The 26,329-nt window shown below is 36.8% G+C and overlaps 1 protein-coding gene across 4 annotated transcripts in view; it reads left to right on the top strand.

Moving 5' to 3' along the window:
* LOC112045666 (cyclic nucleotide-gated cation channel alpha-3) overlaps nt 1–19,728 on the top strand; it is a 159,756-nt gene extending 140,028 nt beyond the window's left edge. Inside the window, exons 7-13 of one of the 4 annotated variants that reach the window (XM_052881389.1) lie at nt 8,757–8,949; nt 11,317–11,417; nt 11,494–11,631; nt 12,917–13,069; nt 13,841–13,985; nt 15,063–15,305; nt 15,966–19,728. In XM_052881389.1, the coding sequence (XP_052737349.1) occupies nt 8,757–8,949; nt 11,317–11,417; nt 11,494–11,631; nt 12,917–13,069; nt 13,841–13,985; nt 15,063–15,305; nt 15,966–16,053 (1,061 nt within the window). In that variant the 3' untranslated portion in view covers nt 16,054–19,728. Of the gene's footprint in view, nt 1–8,756; nt 8,950–11,316; nt 11,418–11,493; nt 11,644–12,901; nt 13,070–13,840; nt 13,986–15,062; nt 15,306–15,965 lie in introns of all 4 variants that reach the window. The other 3 variants (XM_052881387.1, XM_052881388.1, XM_052881386.1) reach the window with 3 other exon arrangements.
* Nucleotides 19,729–26,329: the final 6,601 nt, after the last annotated feature.

Here is a 26,329-nt window from a genome sequence, read left to right as displayed (position 1 = left end):
AAATGGACAAACATATCTTTTAATTATAATTACTTACAAGTTACCTATAAATGCATTTAGATCTCTAAAATTAACAGTAAAATGATCTTTATATTCATGAAGTCTGTGAAAATTTCAGTTTGTTATCTTTAAAATGCACGCGACTCATAAATTTTGGATTGCGCTAACCTTGCCGGCTTACTTAATTCGGCTTGGTCAGTTTGTTATTTGAATGAGAATAACCCTTTGAAACATTTGCTTTCTCTAAAAACATTCAATGTTCACACAGAATATAGAATGTAGAACTAGTGAAGACAAAAAAACAAGCTTCTATGATACAATAATAATTAGTGACTAACATTTCTTCATAATACACTATATATTCATAATAACGAAAGTATTTGTTTTTTTTTTATTTCAATATACATAACTAGCAGTTGAATTTTATTTATATAATGATTTATTTATTTTGCTATCATCCGCGAAAATTCGGCGAACCCTCTACAACTCGACTCTACAACGACGACTCTACAACGTGCAATTGCAATTGCACGTTGTAGAGTCAACATCTCCTGAGGATGCTCCGGTTTCGGGGTGAAACGTAGGTAGAGAGTATTTTGTCGGACCTGGGTGACGTTGTCGCATGGGTTCGCCGAATTTTCGCGGATGATAGCAAAATAAATAAATCATTATATAATCATGATGAACTTCCGCAAAGTAACGCCTGCTTCTATCCAATATTTGAATTTTATTTATTTCTTTTTATTTAGATTTATTCACTTATTTAGATTTTAATATAATCCTTGTATTCTTTCAATTTTAATGATACGGTGTACAAGAGAAAAACGAAAAAAAAAGAGTGGACCTGAAATGGACCATCTCCTTAGTAACTCAGTGTAAATGGTAAAAGAATTTTAAAAATCGGTCGAGTAGTTTTTGAATTAAATCTCAACACACAATAGACAAAACATCTTTCTTTTAGCAATGATATTAGTAAATTTATACCTAAACTAATACGAATATAAATTTGATAAAGCAAAAAACATTTTATAACCAAGTACATACTAAAATAAAAGGATAAAGATTATTTGTCATAAGTTAGGAAGTATGGCCAGATTAGTCGCACCCCTATTCCGAGCAGACATTAACGAACTAAGCAGGTAAACGTGCCGACACGTAGGCACGTACCCTTATGATGACGGCCTCCGTGGCGTGGATGTACGAGACGGAGGTCCTGGTTTCGATCCCCGACTGGGCCGATTGAGGTGTTCTTAATTGGTCCGGGTCTGGCTGTAAAGAGGCTTCGGCCGTGGCTAGTTATCGCCCTATTGAAAAAAATGTATTGATTTCGATATCTGTAACTATACTAATATATGAAGCTGAAAAGTTTGTTTGTTTGATTGACCGCGCTAATCTCAGGAACTACTGGTCCGATTTGAAAAACTCTTTCAATGTTAGATAGCCCATTTTTCGAGAAAGGCTATAGACTATAAATTATCTCCGTTTTCTTACGGGAACGAGAACCACGCGGGTAAAACCGCGCGCCGTCAGATAGTTAATTAATAAAATTTAAGGAATTCTTAATTTAAAAATCATGTATTTTCCAAACGTCAAAAACGCTGTCGTCCATTTTATGACGTCACAATGTTATTTGACATACAAAACGTCAAAGTATTATTATTGTTACTAACTAATATTTTTTGATGCCCAGTACATTAAAATGTCTAATCTTTCATAGGTACGGAAATTCTAGGAAAGGCGCTAATATTCCAAATTGTGTTGTCGCGCGTAAGTCAAGTTATAGGCCTCTAACATACTCAAAGGATAAAAGTTATTTGTCATAACTATGGCCATTTTAGTCGCATCCCTACTTTGAGATGACATTAAACGAGCTAAGCAGGTGAACGTGCCGGCACGTAGGCACGTACCATCTGCACCCTGTAGTTCTTCGACCCCGCCCGGACTAAACAATCTTGAACAATCTCAAACAATCTCGTCCGCCACAATCACCTTGCACTATTGCCAAACCTTACCCCAATTCCGAAATTCAATTTTACCCCAAATTTTATTACACGACTTACGCAGTGAGGTAAAAATAATATTCTCCTCCTATATGAGTATTGAGCCGTGATATAGCCGTATATTGAGTGAATATGACCTCTGCCTCCGATTCCGGAGGGTGTGGGTTTGAATCCGGTCCGGGGCATGCTCCTTCAACTTTTCAGTTGCGTGCATTTTAAGAATTTAAATATCACGTGTCTCAAACGGCGAAGGAGAACATCGTGATGAAACCTGCACACCAGAGAATTTATTAATTATTTGCGTGTGTGAAGTCTGCCAATCCGCATTGGGCCATCGTAGTGGACTATTGGCCTAACCCCTCTCATTTTGAGAGGAGACTCGAGCTTAGCAGTGAGCCGTATATAGGTTGATAACGACGATGAGTATTGTGATACCAAAAGAACGTTTAATTCTTTTGTCTCTCCTGCCTAACAACTTGAGAATGACAACAAAAATATTGTATGCAATAATTATTTTATGTTATAAAAGTGAAATTGGTTTCATTTGTTATCCTCACGGCTAAACCACTAAACCAATTTTGAAAATTCTTTCACCAATGGAGAATGACGTTATCAACGAGTAACGAAGGTTATATTTTACGCTACGCGGTTGAAATAGCGGAACCACATTAGTGGAATATGTGCAATTAATACAAGTATACGTCATGACACTTGTTTGATTGTAGCACGTATCTATTTAAAAATGTATTATAGGTACTCGTAGAGAGGTGAAGTTTGTGGTATTATAGGGGTAACCTGGATCTACAGAACCAATTTAGAAAATTCTTTCACTACTAGAAAGCCACGTTATTTGTGAGTGCCATGGACCATTATTTTATCCCATTATTGTGTTTATGGCAACGGGAACTCAAGTGAAACCACGGGGCGTCAGATAGTACCTATAACCTCTACAACACTACAAATAAATGAATTGAATTGATTATTACGGGTAAGCGGAAGGAAGTAGGAAATAGTCGTTAAAATAAAATAACAATACAACAGCGCCACATATAACTTTCCACGATCAATGCGAAGCAAGGATAGGCTGAGCATTTTATACACAGAAAGCGGCAAAGTGTCAACAACTTTAATTAGCACTGCAGCTCGGTTGAAAAGACAATGGCGCCGCAACGACAGAGAGCAGGCTGAATCCGTGACCTTCCTCGCTGGCGCTGCAGCGAAATAGGTCAGCGGCTTGAATGTTATAAATAGCTCGGCGAAAGTCGGGCGCCGCACCCCGTCCCCGAGGGCGCGAGCGTCCCGCGCGGCCGCCTGCAATCGATCTGCACGCTGCTCCGTACGCGCCGCCACGTCCGTGCGTCAGTTATGCGATGCCTTATTAGTGCGTTGCGTTGTCGCAACGGATTGTAACGCCACATCTGTGTGGCGGTGACGTGACGCCGCAGTTCAAGAGCACGACGTATGCACCCAGTTAGTCTCAACAATGGATCGAAATAAGTGAAACACTCCGTGTATCAGCTGCAATCGATCTGCACGCTGCTCCGTACGCGCCGCCACGTCCGTGCGTCAGTTGTGCGATGCCTCATTAGTGTGTTGCTTTGTCGCAACGGTTCGTAACGTCACATCTGCGTGGCAATAACGTGACGCCGCAGTTCAAGAGCACGACGTATGCACCCAGTTAATCTCAACAATGGATCGAAATAAGTGAAACACTCCGTCGTCTGATCGGATCGGATCGGATCGCAATTGATCTGCATTCTGCACGCTACTCCGTTTGTAAAGATATGGGACTGGAACTCCTCTCTCTTCACGAGATATGTCATTCGTCGCATATAGACCGCCTCAATAATGGATCGAAACAAGTGAAACACTGTCGTATAACGGAGCTTCGTTGGAACGTCGCTGCGGCGTTGCAACTGAATGTAACGCACTAATAGGGCATCGTTCCTACACCGGCCGGCGACCGCGCCGACGTAACACAAACAACGTCAACAATGTCATTGAATCAGATGGTGAAAATAGACGCGAGCTATTCGATAATTGAATGATATTACGCTTGAATGCATCTTTAGAATTTCGGTCTTATTGCCTGAACAGTGAATTTCTGAATAGTTTGAATTATCCAGTTTATATCGACACAGTTAATGTCAGTTACGCTAATCGATATTTTGGAATAATTTAGTGTTTTTTATTCATAGCTCCATTGATCTCCTATTAAAAATTGGATGCACATTGCAAAGTCAGCGACCAAAAACGTCCGCATTCAATGAGTGCCAAACACAACATCTTGGCACTCAATTCAAGTAATCGTATTTTCAAATTCAACCTTAAACTCATTCCTTAAGGTTGAAATTGCTGTGAATTTGGAATTACCTCGCTATTTATGTTTATTTTTGACTAAACGAATTTAGTTCCTGGAAGGTGCCCCGACCGGACATATTATTTTTTTCATTTTATGTACAGTCGACAATATTTTTGCTGAGTAGGTAATGTAGTGTGTACCATTACCGCTATTTGCCTAAAATGGCAAACGGTAGAGCACAGCCTGTATGCGCTGCTCCAATGCGATTAGTTCAGCTTATTTGTTACAGTAACGATCACTATTAGATGTTAATGATAATGACCAACTTGCCAATTCACTAACTCAAGTCAATTTATATGAAATCATTAACAGCCCAATGTCCTTATTCCGTAAAGCGCATTGTTTACGAAAATCACAATGTCTCTTTGACAGAGGCAAAATTTCCTAAAAAGGACGAAAACACATATAATTTTAAATAATCATGTCAAACTCATTTACCTACTCGTATTATAACTCATAGCCAAACCAATCAACTACCTACGAGTAGGTACATGATTCATCATTATCAACCATTCGGCTATCAATATTCGGCTCACTGCTGAGCTCGAGTCTCCTCTCAGAATGAGAGGGGTTAGGCCAATAGTGCACCACGCTGGCTAAGCTGGTAGACTTCACATACGCAGAGATTTAAGAAAATTCTCTGGTATGCAGGTTTCCTCACGATTCCTTCACTGTTTGAAACACGTGATATTTAATTTCTTAAAATGCACACAACTGCAAAGTTGGATGTGCATGCCTCGGACCGGATTCTAACCTACACCCTCCGGAATCGGACGCAGAGGTCATATCCACTGAGCTATCACAAGGTACATGATTACGAGGCGGTTAGTCAAATTTCAGGATTAATATCTGTATCGAAATATCATTTTATTTTCTAATTCCTGGCTTCCTAAATAATGTACCAATCAATTATTTAACCCAATGCACGAGTTCCAAATCGAGTAGGTTAGTTCAATCTGTAACCGGATCAGACAGAATTGTAGTGACAGGTACACCGTAGAACGTACGGACGGAAAATGTAAACAACGTACCGTATAATCGTACTTGCACTGGCAGTTTAAGTGTAGATTCTGGACAACGTTATCTCTTACAGTATCAGTACAAGATCCGGCATATTAAATATATACCCTCATCTAATAATTATTTAGAATATAAGAAATAAATGATAGATAATATTCACAGTGACACAGTGACACAGTGAAAATTGGTTGCCTAGTTAAATTGTAGCCAGACACGTTTTTCCTGCAAAATCTGGGAAACCATGAGCTAGATCGAAGGCAACTTAATACAGTTAATTTAAGCATAAAGTAATCTTACATTTATCATATTAGTCGATCAAATAACTGATGAGAACATAAATAACATACTCAACTGTTTATATCTGGCAACCATACAGTTGCAGTGTGAAAGCAGGCAACCTGTACGTTGGGTATACGTTGGTTGGGTATTGGGTATATTCTTTTAAGTAATGTCTTTTTTTGCAATGTGTGAAATGTGTGAATATCTTCTACATAGTATTTTCCCTAATAAATAACAGATGAGGGTACATATTTCTTATGCCGGATCTCGTACTATATGTATAGATTCTGGACAACGTTGTCTCTAGACTTCACGAGAGTCGTCCTAAGCGGTCTACCGTAAAACACCTGTCATTCCATTATGGTCTTTATGTCAAAGCGCAGTAAGTACCTCTATTTGGAAGCCGTTGTACGTTTGTTTAGTGTTTAGAATACAACGGTTCAGAGTGCAGTCACTCCGCCAATGAGTACCTAGTCTATATTCAAATTGTTGAACTTGTCTTGACCTCGGATAGCAATCACTGCTAGTTGAGTTTGGACTAAAGATTTGTGCTTGGCTACAGCTTTAATTAAAATAATAATAAATAAATCAATTCTCGTGCATAATGAGATAATAATATTTCTATATTTGAAGAGACGCCTCATCCATCTGCATACAGATGAGAACTACTTATGTTTTATCAAATATTATTTATTATGGGTTCTTTTCCCACAACTGGAAAATAGTTTTGTGATGAACGTGGGTGTTTTTTTTTTCTTTTTTTTTATTCTTTACAAGTTAGTCTTTGACTACAATCTCACTTGGTGGTAAGTGATGATGCAGTCTAAGATGGAAGCGGGCTAACGTATATCTTATTATATGAATGCGAAAGTTCATTCATCACGAAATCTCAAAAACAGCTTGATGTACAAAGCTGAAATATGGCAGGGAGGTAGTTTATAGATTCGATTCGATTCGATCTCCAGCTGGGCTGATCGAGGTTTTTTTAATTGGTCCAGGTCTGGCTGGTGGGAAGCAGCCGTGGCCGTGGCTAGTGTACCGACAAATACGTACCGCCAAGCGATTTACCGTTGTCGTGTAGAAACCGAAAGGGGTGTAAATTTTCATCCTCTTCCCAACAAGTTAGCCCGCGGCCATCTTTGCCTAACTTGTTGAGAATTAAAAAAAAATAATGTTGTTAGCAATTGTCACACTCTCATAAAATTGTACAGTGTTCAAAATCTCTTAAGAATTTAAAATATCTTTAGTACCTGTCTAATCCAGTATCAAGTAAATACTAAAGCTTTACTGCTACATCTATTAAAACCTATAACGAAACTGGGAAATAAAGTAGAGAGAGAAACAAATAAAAATTTTATTGGCGGTTTTCAAGATACTAACGTAAACTGTGAACGTGGTTTATACCCGGAAACGTCCTCAGGGAAAATTAAATTACCCACCGCAAATGTGGGCTTGTTACATCGCGCTAAAGAGAGTTGGTCATTAATTTTCTAATTTGCTATAGAATTGAAATGTTTCTCGTTATTACTTTTTTAGGGTTCCGTAGTCCACAAGGAACTCTTAGTTTCGACTACTAGAAAGTATTACGTACTAGTACGTACGCTAGAACGTACTAGTACGTAATAGCTTTCATCATCATGTACGTTCAATATCATCATCACCCATATAGGTGATCAGAGATAAAGGTTGCGCCCCTTATCTTTCGACTCCTGCACTGGAAATATGTACGGCCTTTACGGGTAAAGTATATGTATATGTGTACAAAAGGAATTACACAAATGCCGTACAGTAATATATTGGCCTATATTGCGTCTGTCGACGAATTAAAAATTTGTAATGACTTCCGGTACCACTACTTTTGTACGGCACTAGGTTTTTCGACATTTATTTTTAATCATCTATAACACTATAACAAAGCTGTACATTAATAATTAGTCGTAATTCATCATTTGTAAATGAGAAATACCATTCGCTCGCTTACTCACCTGTACCGCTCAGAAGTGACGGCATTGTGCTCAGAGTTATTTTCTGGTATAGTAACAGCCTTCTGAGCGTTATTCACGTTGATTAATTTCACTGGTAATTTTTTTTCAAGGGCTTGTAGTCTATTACAGGTGTCTCTCAATGTTCACATTTTTAATGCCAAAAAGTAAACCGAAGATCGTAATTATTTCTTGCAAACTCAAACTTTGTGTCCGATACACGAAACCGTACTTCCAGTTTAACTTGACTAACTTTCCGAACGTTAACTGATTACAATTGGGAAATCTGAAACGCTACAATTTACCTTTAGCACAACTTGGCAAGCGAATAATTTGACTTTGAGTTTATACAAGTGAGAATGTTGTTTTATTAGTAGTAGGGCTCATTAGGATAGACCTCGTCCGGGGATGCTTAGTGGCGGATTTACAAATTCTCTACCAGTAGGCTATTTAACTCCGATTCCGAAGGGTGTGGGTTCGAATCCGGTCCAGGGCATGCACCTCAATCTTTTCAGTTGTGTGCATTTTAAGAAATTAAATATAATGAGTCTTAAACGGTAAAGGAAAAACGACGTGAGGAAACCTGAAAACCAGAGATTTTTTTAATTCTCTGGACTATTGGCCTAGCCTCTCTAGCAGTGAGCCGAATATGGATGATAGCAGGCTGTTTAACCTCCCTAATGACAACTAAAATTTGTTACTCTAGTTCGCAATCATATTAATTACGTATGAACTTTTAATACAATTGCAACTTTATTTGTGATCCATCTGTCTTTTAACTACATCAGTTTTTCGTCAATTTTCATAAAATTTTCGATAGATTTCAGACTTGTTTCCCCATATTTCCACAGGAAACGGTTGAAATAACTGAGCACAGCTAATATCTAATGCTACATTTACATGCTTGCCAGTTGCCAGCTTTTCACAATTTACATGTTTGCGAGTCTGTTCCGGACAGACGTGCAAGTAGAAGAAGGCAATTGCATTTGTCTTGACATATTTTTATCCGACTTCAAAAAAGAAGCTTCTTTATTCGCGGACGCCTTTCAAGACTCACCAAGCAAGTAAACGTAACATGTAAAACAAAAATTGTAACAATATTTTTTTGTGTAGCAAAACTAGACGGTGTGAAAACGTACATGAGGATGCGGCGAGTTCCAACACACTTGCAAGTGAAAGTGATCAAGTGGTTCGACTATCTGTGGCTGACGCAGAAGTGTTCCGACGAAGAGAAGGCGGTGTCCTGCCTGCCAGATAAATTGAAAGCGGAAATTGCCATCAACGTTCATCTTGACACGTTGAAGAGGTACGTATTTCCTTTTCCCCCAGCGGATTTTCTTCTATAAACAACTTTTACTTCATTTTTTAATCATATAATTAGTTAGAAATTAGTTTCTGCGTGATCGAATCAGAAATGAGGAGATCCGCAGAAGAACCAGAGTCACCGACATAGCTCAACGAGCTGCGAAGCTAAAGTAGCAATGGGCGGGGCACATAGTTCGAAGAGCCGACGGACGTTGGGGTCCCAAAGTGCTCGAATGGCGCTCAGCTCAGCTTTGGTCGACCCACTATCAGGTGGACTGACGACATCAAGCGAGTCGTAGGAATTCGCTGGATGCAGGTGGATCGGTATTGTGATGTTTGGAAGTCCCTACAAAAGACCTATGTCCTGCAGTGGACGTCCATCGGCAGATATGATGATGATGATGATGATAATTAGTTATTTGATCGGTACATTGGAAGGTAAGAAAGTAAGAAAGTCCTCGGGCATCAACTTCTGAATTTCAACTACGGCCAATACAATATTTCGTAATGTAAAATAAATAGCTGCTAATTAACAATCATTTGAGTCTAAAAAGGTTAATTAATAATCACTTGAGTCTTAAGAGGTACTTACAAGTACGTACCTCTTAAGACTCAAGTCGGTCGTGAGATGGGGTTTCAAATATAATACGCGCGGGAAGTTACACGCCATAAATGCTTTCCAAACTACACCTAATCAAACGCCGCTTACGACTGATTCCGAAAGGCCACGAGCTTACACAAACTACTACAAGAACTATAGCTTGGCAACTTCGTTCGTAACATACCCGATGGTCCGCGCGGGCCGGGGGGCGTGTAGCGATGAATGAAGAACCCGCGACTGATGCACCTCACCTCCCCGCTCGCATGATTTCACACACACGCAGTCTCTCTCCCCGTCGCCCGCATATCATGGGAGTGTCATCAACTTGCCAGACTTTAATGTAGTAAACACAAATTTTGACAAGATTTTAAACATGGGCAGGAAACCCACGCCAATAACTTTCGACTTAAAACGAATATAAATTATATATAGACTACAAGCCCTTGAACAAAAATTACCTGTAAAATGACCCAACGTGAAAAACACTTAGAAGGCTGTTACTATATTAGAAAATAACTCTGAGCACTATGCCGTCATTTCTGAGCGGTAATTTCACAGGTAATTTTTGTTCAAGGGCTTGTAGTCTAATACAAATATATTATGATTCTACATAGTACCCAATAATTGTTAGTATATTCGTATCTACTGTTTGTTTTCATTAGCAGGCATAATTAGAGTGCATTTGGCCATTATTTTTCATCTAAGTTATAAATTCATTAAATATGACTAAATACGGACCCAGAAAATGTTGAAAAAGTCCAGCGATGTATTACCATCCATCATCCCGCTCGCGTTGCCTCACTGCCATTACAATAAAGTAACAAATACATTAGTACGGCTAATCCATGCTAAACAAGTCACGAGGAACAGCTTGTTATGAAAATGTAAAGGTATTAAGTCAGCGAGAGCAGTCAATGTTTAATATTCCGTGTTGTATAATTAAAAAACAGAAATATTCGCTTTTTACGTCCATGAATAATTCAACAGTGTTCCTTCATACGATCCGTAAATTTTTGTCGCCAAATGGCTCTTTCGAGCGTTTCTGTTTTCCACCTAAACGCCGCCTATCTTTGGTTTAAAAAAACACGATTTTAGCAATTTATTTTGGGAGCTCTACAACGAAATGTTAAAGCTTTGATATGATACATATTTGTAGACTGCGGTTTTGTATTAAACAAATATATGCTAAGTTGACGATCTGTTAAAACCCGCTTATACAGAAGAATGTAGAGTAGACAAGAGTAGAGATGTGTGTAAGGACCCTCGTCCTTACTATAAGATAAGCTAATCACTGGCTCATTCCTACACTGGTATGGCAAGCAGACCGCACACGACCACCCCGGTCAAGCGCCGGTGATAGATTGTCCCATTGCCCCCACTACCAATATACATGAAATAGTGTATGTAGTATTGTAGGTATCTATTTAGTATACACAAACACTACACTGTGAATTTAAAGATAAAAAAACGATATATTCAAAATTTATATTCTAAACATATTACAGACAAGTCGTCTTAATTGACTAAATAAAGTGGCAGTCTTATAAACAAGGTAATAAATCAAATTACCTGTATAAAATATTACTTTGGATATCTAAAAGATATTCTAGATGTTATTGAAAAATAGCGTATGTTTAAATATTTATTTTGTTTTATCGTTTCCATGAAAGGAATTTTGTTACAAAAACCATAGTTGTAACAAAATAAAGTATTAACTGTCGGAGGTAAGTATTGCTAAATTTGCAATATTATTTTGTATTTAACCAGGGTGGAGATTTTCCAAAACACTGAAGCTGGATTCCTATGCGAGCTCGTGCTGAGACTTCGACCTGTTCTGTTTTCACCTGGAGACTACATATGTAGGAAAGGTGAGGAAAATCCATTTTTCAAAATTGCCTGTTTTCGCTTAGTTGAGCATTCATCTAATTTTACCGTTTTCTGTAGGTGAAGTCGGGAAGGAGATGTACATAGTCAACCGAGGCAGACTAATGGTTGTTGGCGACAATGGAAAGACAGTGTTAGCAACACTCAGGGCTGGTTCTTATTTTGGCGAAATTTCCATTCTGAACATGGGCACGGCAGGTAAACAACTTGGTAAATATCGCCACGGCCCGAGACGCCACGCCATTATTCTACTCTTTTTTTATTCTTTCAAAAGTTTTTTAAAAGCAAAAGCAAACGAATCGAGGAGACGCTGCAATCAGGCCGAGGGAGCGGCCGTGAAGCTACCAACAGGTTTTGGGACATCACTCATGGATGCACGTTAACGCTGTTTGAAAAAAAAAAGTAAACAAAAATCCAATTAATAACCAATACTGGGGATCGAATAGCGCTAACGTCGTCCATTGTTATTACTGTTAAAAGGAAACGCTTTACATTTTATTGTTTCTTTATCACATTTGTATGCATTATAAATTATCCATATCGCATTATAATGCAATAGACAAACTGTTTTTTCATTTTTTTATTACTTTTTCATCATTAAAATCATTCAATGTATGCGCTAGCGATGTTAATTTTGTTATGTTCGTTCTGATTTTGCTTTCCACGTTATCGACTTGTAGGCACATTGGTTCGACGGTCAATGGTCATGTGGTTTGTTTGCCTTTAGTTTCATCTCCTTTGGTTTTATTGAAGGCAGTGTCCCCGACCGCTTTGCATCCTCCCTGAATACTTTATATATTTGGCGTGACTTCTTGGTGCATGAAACCCCCCCACGGAAATGACGTGTTATTACTTCTAGAGAATACAGAGTATATCAGACGCGAATTCACTGCGTATTTAATGAGACTAATGACTCTTATATGAATTAAATTGCTGCAAGTAACTCTGGTGGTAATAACAAGTTAACGTCCAATGATACTTTAATGTTCTATATTTACCGATTAATGATTTTATGTCATTTTGTCCGGCTATGTAAGTGATTTATTTAATTTGAACTATCATTGCCGTAAGTAGGATGTGCTTACTTATTTTACTAATAAATATTCATTCTTATTTACCATATTTTTAAACCCTAAACGCTTTGTCTTGAAGCACAAATCAACCTCGATAGAAACAGCTTCTTACAGTTATTTTTCAAATTGTTGTGACTGTTCAAGCTATGTTATCTTCATTTCGAGTGTGCTACTCGTTTGGATGGGGATGATGTTTTTTTTTATTTATTTACTTTTGTGTTACACGAAACGGACATGGGGCAAGATTTTCTCACCTTCGGTATGTAGACGTACAGTGTGGTTTTATATGTACTGATCTTTTTCGGCTTTGAGTTGGTGTGCTAAAGCTGAAAAGGTTCAATGGTTTTGCAACCCGGCGCCCTTTGGCACGGAGTGTGTGGATGACACGTCGACAGGCAACCGGCGCACAGCATCGGTACGATCCGTTGGCTATTCGGATCTGTTCGTGCTGAGCAAGAAGGACATGTGGGACGTGCTCAAGGAGTATCCAGCCGCCAGGGTCCGCCTCGAAGCCATAGCAGTCAAGAGACTTGAGAAATATAAGAAAAGACCTCATGAAAGAGGTATACACACTTTTTTAATTATCCTTTAAGGCTAGGTTCAGATAACACATAGCCGAACGCGCGTTCAGTCGCGCTTCTTGATTATTATAGATACTTTTTATTACATTTTTTTTCTAGATGCGTTTTCTACCTTTATTTCTATTCTGTCGGTAAACAATACACATCAAGTAGGACTGTAGTAAAGATTATTAGTGCGTCAGATTATTTGTCATCTGAACTTAGCCTAAATCAGAACTTTTAGTAATAAAGTTAGACAGGATATCGAGAATTGCAATCTGTTTTTATCTTTAACATCAGTCTACAAAAGAAAAATATTTGGTGTCTGTTCTACCGTCTAGATTCTAATTCAAGACGTCAAAAAATACGTAAAGCAGTTTGGGCTTTTAAAGTTTGCTTTTGTCCGATAAAATACATTTTGGCTACCTGTCTGTCTGTTGGGACGGGCTAATCTTTGTAATGGCTTAACCGATTTTAATAAGACTTTCACTGGAAGATAAAAGAAGTCACTGAGCAGCATTTTATCCCAAAAACATCATCTCGCGCAATTTCTGAAAAAAAAAAATAAACTGGACGAAATCACGGGCGTCCGCTAGTATAATAATGTAACGTAATGGTCTACAATTTGCATACCTGACATTTTCTAATTCTTTGCGTGTGTTAGTCTGCCAAGACGCATTGGGCCAGCGCGATAGACTATTAGCCTAACCCTGAGAGGAGAATCGTTCTTAGTGAGCTGTATATGGGTTGTTAGTGATGATGAATGGTTTATAGTGGCGATGGGTCGGTGTCAGTCCGCACCGCCGTATGTGGAGTCGTACGTGAAAGTGGCGCTAGAGGAGATGCAGCTTCCGCCGGCGCCCATACCCCCGCCACTGCACTCCTCGCACCCGCCATCTTACCGGGACCAGCTATTTAGGTAATCTCTCTCATCTAACTCTTCTTAACACCTATCTTTGTCTTGTAGTACAGGTATTATATACCTACATAATTATTAAAGTTGTAAGACTAAGTAAGATTTTATGTAGGTAAGTTTTACTTATGGAACTACTTATAATTAGACTTGTTTCGTCAAAATAAGCCCAATAACCATCTAAAATCCTACCAATATTATAAATGCCAAAGTTTGTATGGATGTTTGGATGTATGTTTGTTTGGATGTTTGTTACTCTTTAACGCCGCTACTACTGCGATTTGTCTGAAATTAGGAATGGAAATAGATTTCACTATACATTAACACATAGGCTACTTACTTTTTATTCCGAAAAAATCCATGTTTTCCCGAGATTTGCGAAAACTGATGATTTTGATGATGTAAATGTTTGTTACTCTTTCACGCCTCGACTACTGAACCGAATTTGCTGAAATTTGGTATTAAGATATATTATAATCTGGATTAACATAGGCTACTGTTTATTCCGGAAAAATCCATGGTTCCCAAGGGATTTGTGAAAAACTAAATTCCACGCGGACGGTCCGCTAGTTAATAATAAATCCTATATATGAACATGAAATATTATTAATTATATATTCTAGTATTTTAGTTTTTATTTCCTTAAGATTATCGTTTAATACAGATTATATTTTCTTATAAAGCAGCGAATATGTTGCGTATGTACAAATATAGTCTTAAAACCTTTAACACGATACATTTTATGACGCGCGTTTATATTAAATTTTAATATGTCTAAGCTTCCAATAAAGACAGATTATTTACAAAGTATCAACGGCTTATGCCTCGTATCGCTTGCGTAACTAGCGGGCGCCTGCGACTTCGTCCGCGTGGAATTCAGTTTTTCACAAATCCCGCGAGAACCATTGATTTCTCCGGGATGAAAAGTAGCTTATGTGTTAATACAGAGTAAAATCTATCTCCATTCCAAATTTCAGCCCAATCGCTTCTGTAGCCGCAGCGTAAAAGAGGAACAAACATACTTACACACAAACTTTCGCCTTTATAATATTATTGTTATAAACCCTAACTTTTGTGTTGCAGTTCTTCTGTAAGCCCTCTTCGTGTAGCGTCACCAGTAGTGTCATGTGCGTCAAGCGTCCGCAGCAGCGCGGCGGGCGGCGGCAGCGTGGCGGCCAGCAGCGTCGCCCCCAGGGTCCATTTAGATTCCCACGATGCTCTAGAATGCGAGATCAAACGGTTACGAGAACGACTGTACACAGTCGAAACAGAGAATGCCGCTATGTCAGCAGAGTTAAATCAGCAACGATGGGAAGTACATCACAGGTATTTTTCTCTTACATTAAATCTTGACGAATGTCGAACAAGATTTAACAAGGCTGTATAGGACCTAGCTTAGTAATAATGTATGTATTCCGGTAGCACCTATATATTGTGTCTATCATTTTGAATAATGATGACGTATCCACCAAATTTTATTTTCTTTCTAACTTTTTTTTATCTTTCAAAAACTTTCATTTAAATTATTAATTAGATACTATATTAGTATTTTAGATCAGATTGAGAATACTCGTATATAATAAAGAAAATCTTTACATGTATTCATAGTAATTAACCGAGAAAACAAGTTCCTTCTATAGGATTTAATCTAAATTTATATAGTATAAAAGTTGTACCTGCATTGGATCCACCACTTTGTTTTGGATCCACCACTTTGTTATGATTCCCTTTAAGCCGAGGTCCGAGTCTCAGAGACGTCCTTAGAGAGTCGTTCCGCCCATCTACTCTACTTCTGCCTTCGGGCCCTATCAGGCGATGATTCTGCGCTCGCCTAAACCCCCCGGTGACGTCGCTGAGGTCCCATGAGGAGCCTACAGCACTTACACAATCAGAAAAAAATTGTTATGTTTATAAGCAATTCATAAACGTTACGTTGTCTAAAATGTAAGTGCATTTAAAATATCAAAGTTCCATTTAATTTTGTAGGTTGCAAGAAATCGAGATGCAGATCTGCGGTGGTAGCTCGTTGAGCTCGCAGGAGGACAACGAGCGGAATCGAGAGAGCATCATTTAACGGCGCGCCTCCCCCTTGTGCGCGGCCGAGCCGCCGCGGCTGCGTCTGCCCGTCTGTTAACACCCTGTGCCCATTGTAAACAATCCTAAAGCCCCTCATAGTGCGCTGCGAACTTCAGTAGTACGTGGACTTTATCGAAGTGTTTTTATGATAATTAATATTTAAATACGAATTAACTTTATCAAATTTATATACATATACTTAGTATATACGACTCGCTGTAAATGACGAGTGTTCGTGGAGTGAGATTTTGCCAAGACAATATTATCTTTAATGTTGTTTAAGTATGTGGGGATGTGAAGTGGAAGTGAGTGACAAGCGGTGAGCCCAAGCCGCGACATTGGATCGGCCCTATAGGGCCACCGTCTTTAAATTTTTAGCAATTGTATGTTGTACATACTATGTACGTACATAATTGTCTATGTTATTAAATATAATTATGTGTAAAACGGTTATTACATAAAGTGTAAGTAAGGTGAATTGTATTGTTTAACATTATTTCTCAGATAATTTTAATTATTGAAAAATTGGTCGTTTTGTGAAGTTTAATAAATATCTTTGATCTACAAGCCAAATCTTGTGCCAAATTAATTGAATATTTACTGAATTACTAACGGATTGGAACTATATCATAATTTATAAATTGGAGCTTTAATTATTATAGAAACATGGAGGATTTGATATGAGATGGATTTATTTTCAATTATATTAATAATAATGTGATTTTGTTTGGGTTGAAGTTAAAATTTCAGTTATCTATAAATTCTGTTGAATATTCCGTGAACTATATAAATTACGAAATTATACATTGCATTTCATAAAAACAGTTGTAGATACTCTAGTTAATAAATGCCTTTTAGTTTTTGATATATAAATAAAAAAAAACTGATTTATTTTTAGTTAAAATGTATAAACAACATTTTGCAATATTTGCGAGCGGCCCTTCAATTATCAAAATTTAAAAACAAAAATAAACATGCGATTCCGAATCGAATGGACTCCTCAACTATTTTTAAGAAGGAAAAAAAATAATGACCTAAAAGGCACTTGTTAACCAATGTATTGACTTTGTTGCATTAATTTCAATCTAATGTTGTAATTTGTTACATAAAACTATATGTTAAGGTACGTAGCCTAAAAAGTTTAGTGCATACATCGGATTTAATAAATTAAAATCACTACTGCCAAAATAATGTAAGTAGGTAAAATGTTTTAATGTAAAAATATTAATCAAATGACAACAAGTTTTGTACTTAAATTCTGTAGGTATAACCCAAATTAATTTATAGGATGTATTATCACAATTCGTCGACATACCTAATATCGGGGGAGTGAGTATATTTGATGGATTTTTATTTATTTTCTAGTTTCCTTTTCATTCAATATATGTAAAAGAAATGGTCGTAACTAATTTCGAAATGTACCAATCGTTTATTGTGTAAGTAAATGTAATGTTAAGGACATTTGTAAATACTTACTTACGATACGTAGATATTTGTAAGCTGCTGTTTTTCAAAGGGAATGGTTTTTTTAAGCCACGAGCTGTAATATACGATGGTCGGGAAGATGTGGAGGGTCTATGTTGTGAGAAACAAATTTTGTTTTAAGTATAAACTTACGAAATAAGTGAAACGACCATATAAAGTGTATCGCCACGCTTGAATAAAATTAGATTTAGCGAATGGAGGTTTTTGTATTTTGTTGATGAATACATCATTGGGAATAATGATGATATTTAATTATTATATGTTACTGGCAATATTATTAGCATTTCCTCAGTAGAAATGTACATAATATTTTACATAAACTGCATATATAAATCTAGTGGTATCACTAATTTAATTGAAAGAAAATTGAAATTAAAAATTAAATTATTCAGTTTCGATTCCCTAACATAACTACTTTTATAAAGTGAAACACTTTCATGAAAAAAAATAATACATCTATTTGGGTAAGCAATTGGCAATTATATTATTTTGTATACTCTATTTCAGCTATGTGAACTAAGAGAAAAGTAATAGTTAGATGTATAAAATATGTATAAAATTTTTAGTAACTTAAAGATTTTGAATCACTTTCGACTATAATCGACCAATTGGTTCTTTTTAATCTTCTACTTCTAGGAATACTTTCAAGACAGCTCAAGACTTTCAAGAAGGCAGCGCCACAGAGGTGGTTTTGAAGTGATTACTTCTTATGGGAGTTTAAACCGATTCGTAACGTAACGCGTTACGGCACTACTATGTCTGGCTACCGTTTCTCTCACACATGCGGCAGCAAGTTTAAATTGTTACTTCTGTCGAACGTCCTGATGTTTTGTGATGCATCGTTTTGTAATTACTATTATTGTAGTATAGTACGAGTAAATATTGCCAGTAACATTTCATACGTTGATATACAATATTATCGTTAATTCTCATTTCATTGCAAGCGTGGCCAAAAATGTACCAAATGTTTCTCAAATAGTTTATAAAAAAATCCATTATAACGATGCCATCAGCGAAATTATATATAATTAGTGAATTCATAGTTTAATCAAAGGCTTCATTTCCTAACTCACCCAGATTATAATAGATAGGATACAATTTTTAAAATGTAAATAGAAAATTTATTTATTGTTATTATATTCCATAAAATTTTTTCTTCTTATATTTCTCGATTATAAATTGGTAAGATGCGTTATGCGATTGAATACGAGGAGTGCTTATCATGTAAAGTTAGTATTTATAGCCGTGGATGTACGGAGAATAGGTGGTATTTTTTTTGTGAAATTCGTGGAAAATATCTGTGAACCACAAAAATCGTAGATAGAGAAGTAAATACATGGTTGGATATTTTTATTAATTTACATACACTCGTTTTATCCGAATCTGCATCTGCAATGCATTAAATACAATATAAAATATAATAATTGAAGCACGTACGTTTTTTTTCAAACGGATCCAATTCCGTGCGTAAGTGATGAATATACATTCCGAATGAGAAAAAACGTCTGCGGTAGTCTCATTGAATTAAAAATCTAAATAGCGCATTCGAAAAACGAGCGTATGCGGCCGCCCTAATAACAGGACAACCTATGCAGATATTCAGTAAATAAATTAGACAAAGCGATTTTATTTTCGGTGTATGCAAACCGTGCACAACGATGGTCCAAACTAGAATGAACTTAATTTGAGCTAATACCTGTTCCAAACTATAAGTAACTCGTTAGCTAAATGTTTTAGTTAAAAACTGTTTGGTGTTATTGTGATGTCACGTCAATCACTTGTCTATTGATTTCTTTGTCTACGACAAAAATAGTTTGCTGCCGCTTCTTACCTCTGGTTTGCCTGGCCCACCTTGCCACATAAACCGACACATATCTAGAATATAATTATATGTACAATAATAAATGTATATATTTATTAATAATAATTTATTATTAAATTCACAGATATTTTTGGCAGATTTTACACAATCATTACTAATTCGAAATTAATTTAATTAAGTGTAAACATGATTATTGTTTATTATTAATCTTTACAATTAAATTGAGTTTTATTAGCGGCGAAGTATTTAAAAGATGGCGGTAATGTGATTCAGTAGTATTTCGCAGTTATCAGGCTTGTGGAACTAAAATTGGGAATTCATTATGTATGCACTCTATTCATTTTATTGTTAATAAAAAGATTACCATAATGCTCTGAGACTTTTATTGACTGATTTCCTAAAAAGGGGCATTTTCGCATTTTTTTTCCTTCTTACATTTTGTCTGGTATACTGATTTTTCTGACTGTCTCTATTTTTTAATAATTTTCCGCAAAACACCAGTCTATCCAGACCCAATCAAAAACCCTCTACGCATATTTCATTTAAAAACCAAGCTTATACAGGAGATATGATCCTAATCTATAGGTAACTCATATTTTAGAGGTAAAGTTTGTGTATTGTATGGAATAATCTCTCGAACTACTGAAGCGACTTTAAAAAATATTTATCCACTAGAAAACCACGTTTTTGTGACTGTCATATGCTATATTAATATCATCGTGGTCTTACCGAAATTGGGGGCGTCCGGACTGATTAACGCAGGTCACGGTTACCCCCTCCCAAATGGCCCTATAAGCCGAGGTGTGAGTCTCATAGGAGACGCCCTTAGAGAGTCGTTCCGTCCTCTATCTTTATTTCAGCCTTCGGGTCTCATCAGGCGATGCTTCTGCGCTCGCCCAAACCCCCCGGAGTCGCCGTAGTGGTCCCACATGGAGCCATCGGCACTTACTCAACACAAAAAAAAATCTCACTGGAACGGCAACTATGCGGGTGAAGCCGTAGGACGTCGGCTAATGTTTAGATAATTGTGAAAAGTCACTTTTGAAAATTTAAATTTCAAGACAAATATTACTGGTCTGGTTGGGTGTATTTGCCGTACCAATGAATTATTTTTTTAAATAATAATATTTTTTATAAATAATAATAATATTAGAGAGAGGTATTTTATCTACTACAAAGAGTAGGTAAATTATATTAATTCCTCAACAACAAAGAAAGAAAATAATCCTATTTTATATAAATTATTTACTTTAAATACATTACCGAATGCTAGAATAAATAAAGATACTTTACCGTACTTTAACCAAAGGATGTTTGTACAAAGGGATTAAGGTTAAGGGCCTACCTTTGTAGTGAAATTTAAGAAGGGCTTATAGCTTATTTGTTATCTTATATCAAGAACAGCGAATCAAGACGTAACTACAGTACTTATGTAGGTACAGTAGTTCCGTCCATAGACTTATAAAATAGGTAGACGGTATCTCGCTGTCAAACAACTGAAACACACGAATGGCACCAACTACGTATCTATGTGTGAGTGTGAAGTGTATTGCCAGATTAATGACGAACAACCTGTCTACGTGTTGGCATGTAAGTATTAATTTGATGTTTATTTTAATAGATTGATAATAAAGACTAAAACGGTGAATAAGCCAGCTGGTCACCATGAGGAATAAGGTGTAAGTGGCAGAAACATAGCCGATTCTTTATAACATAAGTAGGTATAGCTTGGCAATTTCGTTCGTAACAATCCCGGTGGGCCGCGCGGGCCGGGGGACGTGTAGCGATGAATGAAAAATCGACGACTGATGCACCTCACTTCCCCGCACGCACAATTGCACGCCGGCGCAGTCTTTCCCCTCGTCGCCCGCATATCATGGGAGAGTCATCAACAAACTTGCCAGACTTATGGGTATTTGCGCAGTGTATCGAAGTGTTACAGCTCGCGACATGACCACGTCCCTTGAGTACAATTAACTTGATCTATGGAAGAGGTATAATATGTCCACATACCTACAACCTCGCAATCCTCGTCACTTGGGTATAAACTACGCTTTACGTTCCTTGGGAATTATAGCTAAGCCGAGCGTACATCCACTATACATATGTTGGTGGCAAAATATCTTCAAGCATAGATAAGGAACATTACGCTTGTGGCGCTCGGCGTTTCTATTCTGCCCGATATAACTCGTCTTAATTCCGGCATAACATGTCGTGTTGAATGCATTGCTGCATTCCTTTCGCTCCGTGCATCCAAATCTGCGCCACACGCTTGTATTAACGCTTAGTTGAATTAGTTTGGATGATATTTTCAGTACAGATGATATATGATGTCCCGTACATCACACAAAAGGCCTCCGACGGCCTCCGTGGCGCAGTGGTATGCGCGGTGGATTTATAAGACGGAGGTCCTGGGTTCAATCCCCGGCTGAGCCGATTGAGGTTTTCTTAATTGGTCCAGGTCTGGCTGGTGGGAGGCTTCGGCCGTGGCTAGTTACCACCCGAGTGATGATGTAGTCTCAGATGGAAGCGGGCTAACTTGTTAGGAGGAAGATGAAAATCCACACTCCTTTCGGTTTCTACACGACATCGTACCGGAACGCTAAATCGCTTGGCGGTACGTCTTTGTCGATAGGGTGGTAAATAGCCACGGCCAAAGCCTCCCACCAGCCAGCCTGGACCAATTACGAAAACCTCATTCGGGCCAGCCGGGGATCGAACCTAGGACCTCCGTCATGTAAATCTATCGCGCACACCACTGCGCCACGGAGGCCGTGAATTAACATTAAGCATTTATTATTTTTTAATCTTCTTGATTCTATTTGGTTATAACTAACATCAAGAAGAATAATAATGTAATAAAGAAAATTTAGGAAAGTTTACCTATTGAAATGTATGTTTTATAGAAGACGAAACATGATGACAACTCACTATATTTTACTTGGAGGGAAATTCCATGATCACAATTTTATAAAGTCTAATTATAAACCTCTGGCCAAGGGAGACTGTCCGCCCTCGGGCGGGTAATATTAACACGCTCTCGGGTAATTGAATTTTTTTATGAAAAACCCATATTGAATTGAATTAGAGGAAGGTAAGATTTTTCCTTCTACTTGAGAGTCTTACTGAATTAATATTTTCCCTCCTATATAAATAAGTGGCTATTAAGGTAAATTGTTGTTTTAAGCTTAAATTGTTGTAGCTATATGTCTACCTAACATTGTATACTCAGAGGCACAATTATTCACCCCATTGAATATATTAATTGATTATGAAACACGGCTAAAGCTCACGTGATATTAGGTCGGAGTATGCCTGACTAGTAACTAATATCACGTGAGTTTTAGCCGTGTTTCATAATCAATTAATATGAATAACACTCACGATAGTTTAAATTCTAAAACAATTGAATATACTCGCGTAATAGTCAAAGTCGGCGAATAATTGTGTCTCTGAGTATATATTTATGCAATTTTATACTATTATACTATTCATTAGGACAAAGCTTTTCGGGTTATTGATGACTTATTTGGCTTGTTGTCAAGTCACATCATCAACAACATACGAGAATATTTTTGTTTGATGTTGTTATTCTAGACGTTAGTTTATGATCAGTTTACCACCTATTTGTTAACAAACTCGTAAAAATAGTGAACAAAAAACTGATTGGTTCTCAAAATGTGCATGATTATCACACCAATAAAATGTTATAGAAAAACTTTACAAATGGAAGAAAGTTGAAATAGTAGAAGTAGAAGAATTGTTCTACTTCAAACTTAGAGATCAGTACAGCTGATCTAGATCTAGATAGGTTCAAGAGTGTGAAGTGCAGCATCAATACGCAGTAGATACATTTTAACCAATGACACACTTCAGCCAAATATTATAGACGCAATGTAATTATAAGTTCCAAATTAGTCGCTTCTAATTTGTACCCATCAATCATAAACCCCATTGTATGATAACCCAGTATGTATTTTAATAAATATATTGTTTGTAATAAGTAATCACAAAAACCACAGAACATAAAAAGCGCTAAAGCTTAATAATAAAATTCTAACTAACGCTACGTAGCTACGAACTACTACGTAGCAAACTTCTACGACGTAGCAAAGATGCGATTACTTTTTGGCCGTTATAGCTTGGCAAGTTCGCTGATGACACTCCCATGATATGCGGGCGACGGGGGAAAGGACTGCGCGGGTGTGAATCCTGTGCACGGGGACCATCGGGACCATCGGGAGTGTTACGAACGAATTTGCCAAGCAATAGGAAGAATATACTACATTTTTTACAATCACTACATTAATCAATTTCTCGACATTATAAAATGGAAAGCTCCTTTTTATAAAATGAAAAGTTCCATTTTAAAATCGTAATAAATAGTCATTATACAGAACAGAATAACAAAACCACTGCTGTAAACAAATTTATTACTGCAGATTCTGTAGTGTGCGGGTGTATTTTAGGTAGTTACATGCTATAATACATTCTAGACCCACAGTAAGAGATCACTTTCTGAGAAATAGCAATGTATCGTTGGGCTCCATGCCAGGAAAGTAATCTATCAAAGAAAGTTATGGAAATTGTAACGGATCCTTGCAAGAAAGTGTGCAATGCATTTCTCTGACGCTTTCATAATAAATTGCAATGCCGTCAACTTCGTTTATGAATTGAAAAATAATAAGAAATGATCGCCGGCTCCAGCAATTTGCATGTCCGTTTCTATGAAACATTCCTGCAATCTACAACTGGATACATTTAAAATTGTAAATTTTAATGATAACTTTATTAATTATGCTCATAGTTTACTAGCAGATGCCTCTCAGATTCACCCATGTGGTTTCCGTTCCTATGAGAATACAGTAATAAAACACCGCTTTTTACTCACTGATATCATTTTGTGGTAGAGGAAACACCTCGAGCAGGTCCCAGGACTTGTGATCTTGGGTGTATGCTTAAGGGTTCCCTTTAGAATGTATCAACACTCACCTCACGTGCCCGACATGTTTTCCATGGCCACACTAAACAATTTATGATCAATAATTACAACATAAAACATTATCAATCACTTACATAACTAGCAGTGTGACGGTGTATACGCTGCCTAACAAAGAACTGCAAGGGTATTCTCTAACAATGATGTAATTGCGAGTTTTAAATTTATCGCTACCTTTCTCATTTTATAGTATCGTGTTGAACAGAGAGAGATAGAGATAAATTCAAAACTCGCGAGTTATAAAATTATCGTTACAGAATAGCTAGCTGAACTCAAATTATCTAATACCCGCTTATTTATACTATCACTGTTGTAAAAACTACGTACAAATACCTCCTTTAATTATAATAATATAAATAATTAACGTTAATACCACCCGTACTCGAGGAACTCGGTAACATAATGTAGCTTTCCATTATTGTAAACATTTAATTTTTTTTTAATTAATCAGTTTTTATTTGAGGCGTAGTCGATTAAGCGTAACAAAAAAATTTACTTTCTCACTTAACATTTATAACAATACGAAGTATAGAAGAAAAAGTTACAAAAATAATATAATAATCTCTTTTTGTAATCTACTAATAACAAGTTTAGGATTATGTAAATTGTGTTAACAAATATTGGTTGTATAAAAAAAAGAAGAGTTTGTATTTACAATTAAAACTCCACACAAGTTAATCTTGCTGGAATTGTACAATAATTTATCGCAAGCTTTATCAATTGAACGAATGAGAGTCTTGTTTTTATTTTAACGTGAGCGGTTTATATGCACGAATGTTATGTCTATGGGGAAATTACATAACAACAAAAACGTTTTCGTTTTTTAAAGTCCAATGAAACCGCTTATTCATTGGGGGATGCTTACTTTTAATTGAATTTTATGGTAAACCCATGTCGGGCCCGTCTCTACTTGTTACGTATGAGAGAAAAAGCTTTTTGGGTTTGTCAGTATATTTTGTGGAATATAAAAAAAAAATGCAACACAAAATAAACAAAAATAATGAATAAATAATAAAAAAAAATAATTCAAACATAGTTAAAATATTGTTGCAGTTGCATTGTAATTACTAGAACCATAATTTAATGTTTTATACTCTTCCTTTAATAGCAAGAATACTGTCAAATAATATAGTATTAGAAATGTTTTATCAAATATACATTTAAAATTCAAATTCAAAATTAATTTCTTTCAAGTAAGCTTCCAAGCACTTTTGAAATGTCAGGCTATTATAATATCAAGTAAAAGGAAAACGAAAAATTAAAGTTACAATACATACTATTACAATGATCTTATAAGCAAGAATATAAAAAGTATTTTAGTTTACCATTTAGCTATTTAGAATATTGTCAATTAAATGTTGTTAATGAGTTAGTTTTCGCCAATTTAGCAATTAACCTGTCTCAGAAAAAGCTGAAACCGATAAATAGCACAAGTATGTCTCTCTGACCGAGGATTAGGTACATATTTGTTCCTTTTACTGTGGAGATCCTTGGGCCATGGTAATGCAGTGCTAGCGGCTAGTTGGGTCACCTGATGACAGAAGGGCTGGTTATTTTTTAGCATAAAGGAGCAGCCTGGCTGTCCATTTTCCAACGCGAAAATGCAACCACGTAGGCATGATTTGTATAAACTGTATAGTTATAAGTATAAGTAAGTTAAGTTCCCTATTGTATTATTTCTCTGTACTTTACTTTGGTGTATTACGAGGTTTTTTGACCTCATACTAAAACTTTACGTGGTGTAGTACGAGGTCCGTCGACCTCGTATCTCTTGAAGATGCTAGACTTACGAGGTCTATTGAATTCGTACCGTAGCGAACGTGTTAATAATGAATTAAACTAAAGATTTTTCATAATCAACTGCATGAAACATTCAAAATGCATTCACCGGTTACACGCAGACGAGAATAAATGCACTAATTGCTCAAAAGAAAACGTTATGAGGCGGCCATTAAAGTCCCATTTTTA

Source organism: Bicyclus anynana, chromosome 4 (genome assembly GCF_947172395.1).
Source record: "Bicyclus anynana chromosome 4, ilBicAnyn1.1, whole genome shotgun sequence".
NCBI lineage: Eukaryota > Metazoa > Arthropoda > Insecta > Lepidoptera > Nymphalidae > Bicyclus > Bicyclus anynana.
The sequence above is the reverse complement of the archived record's forward strand: the minus strand, read 5'-3'. Positions and strand labels throughout refer to the sequence as shown.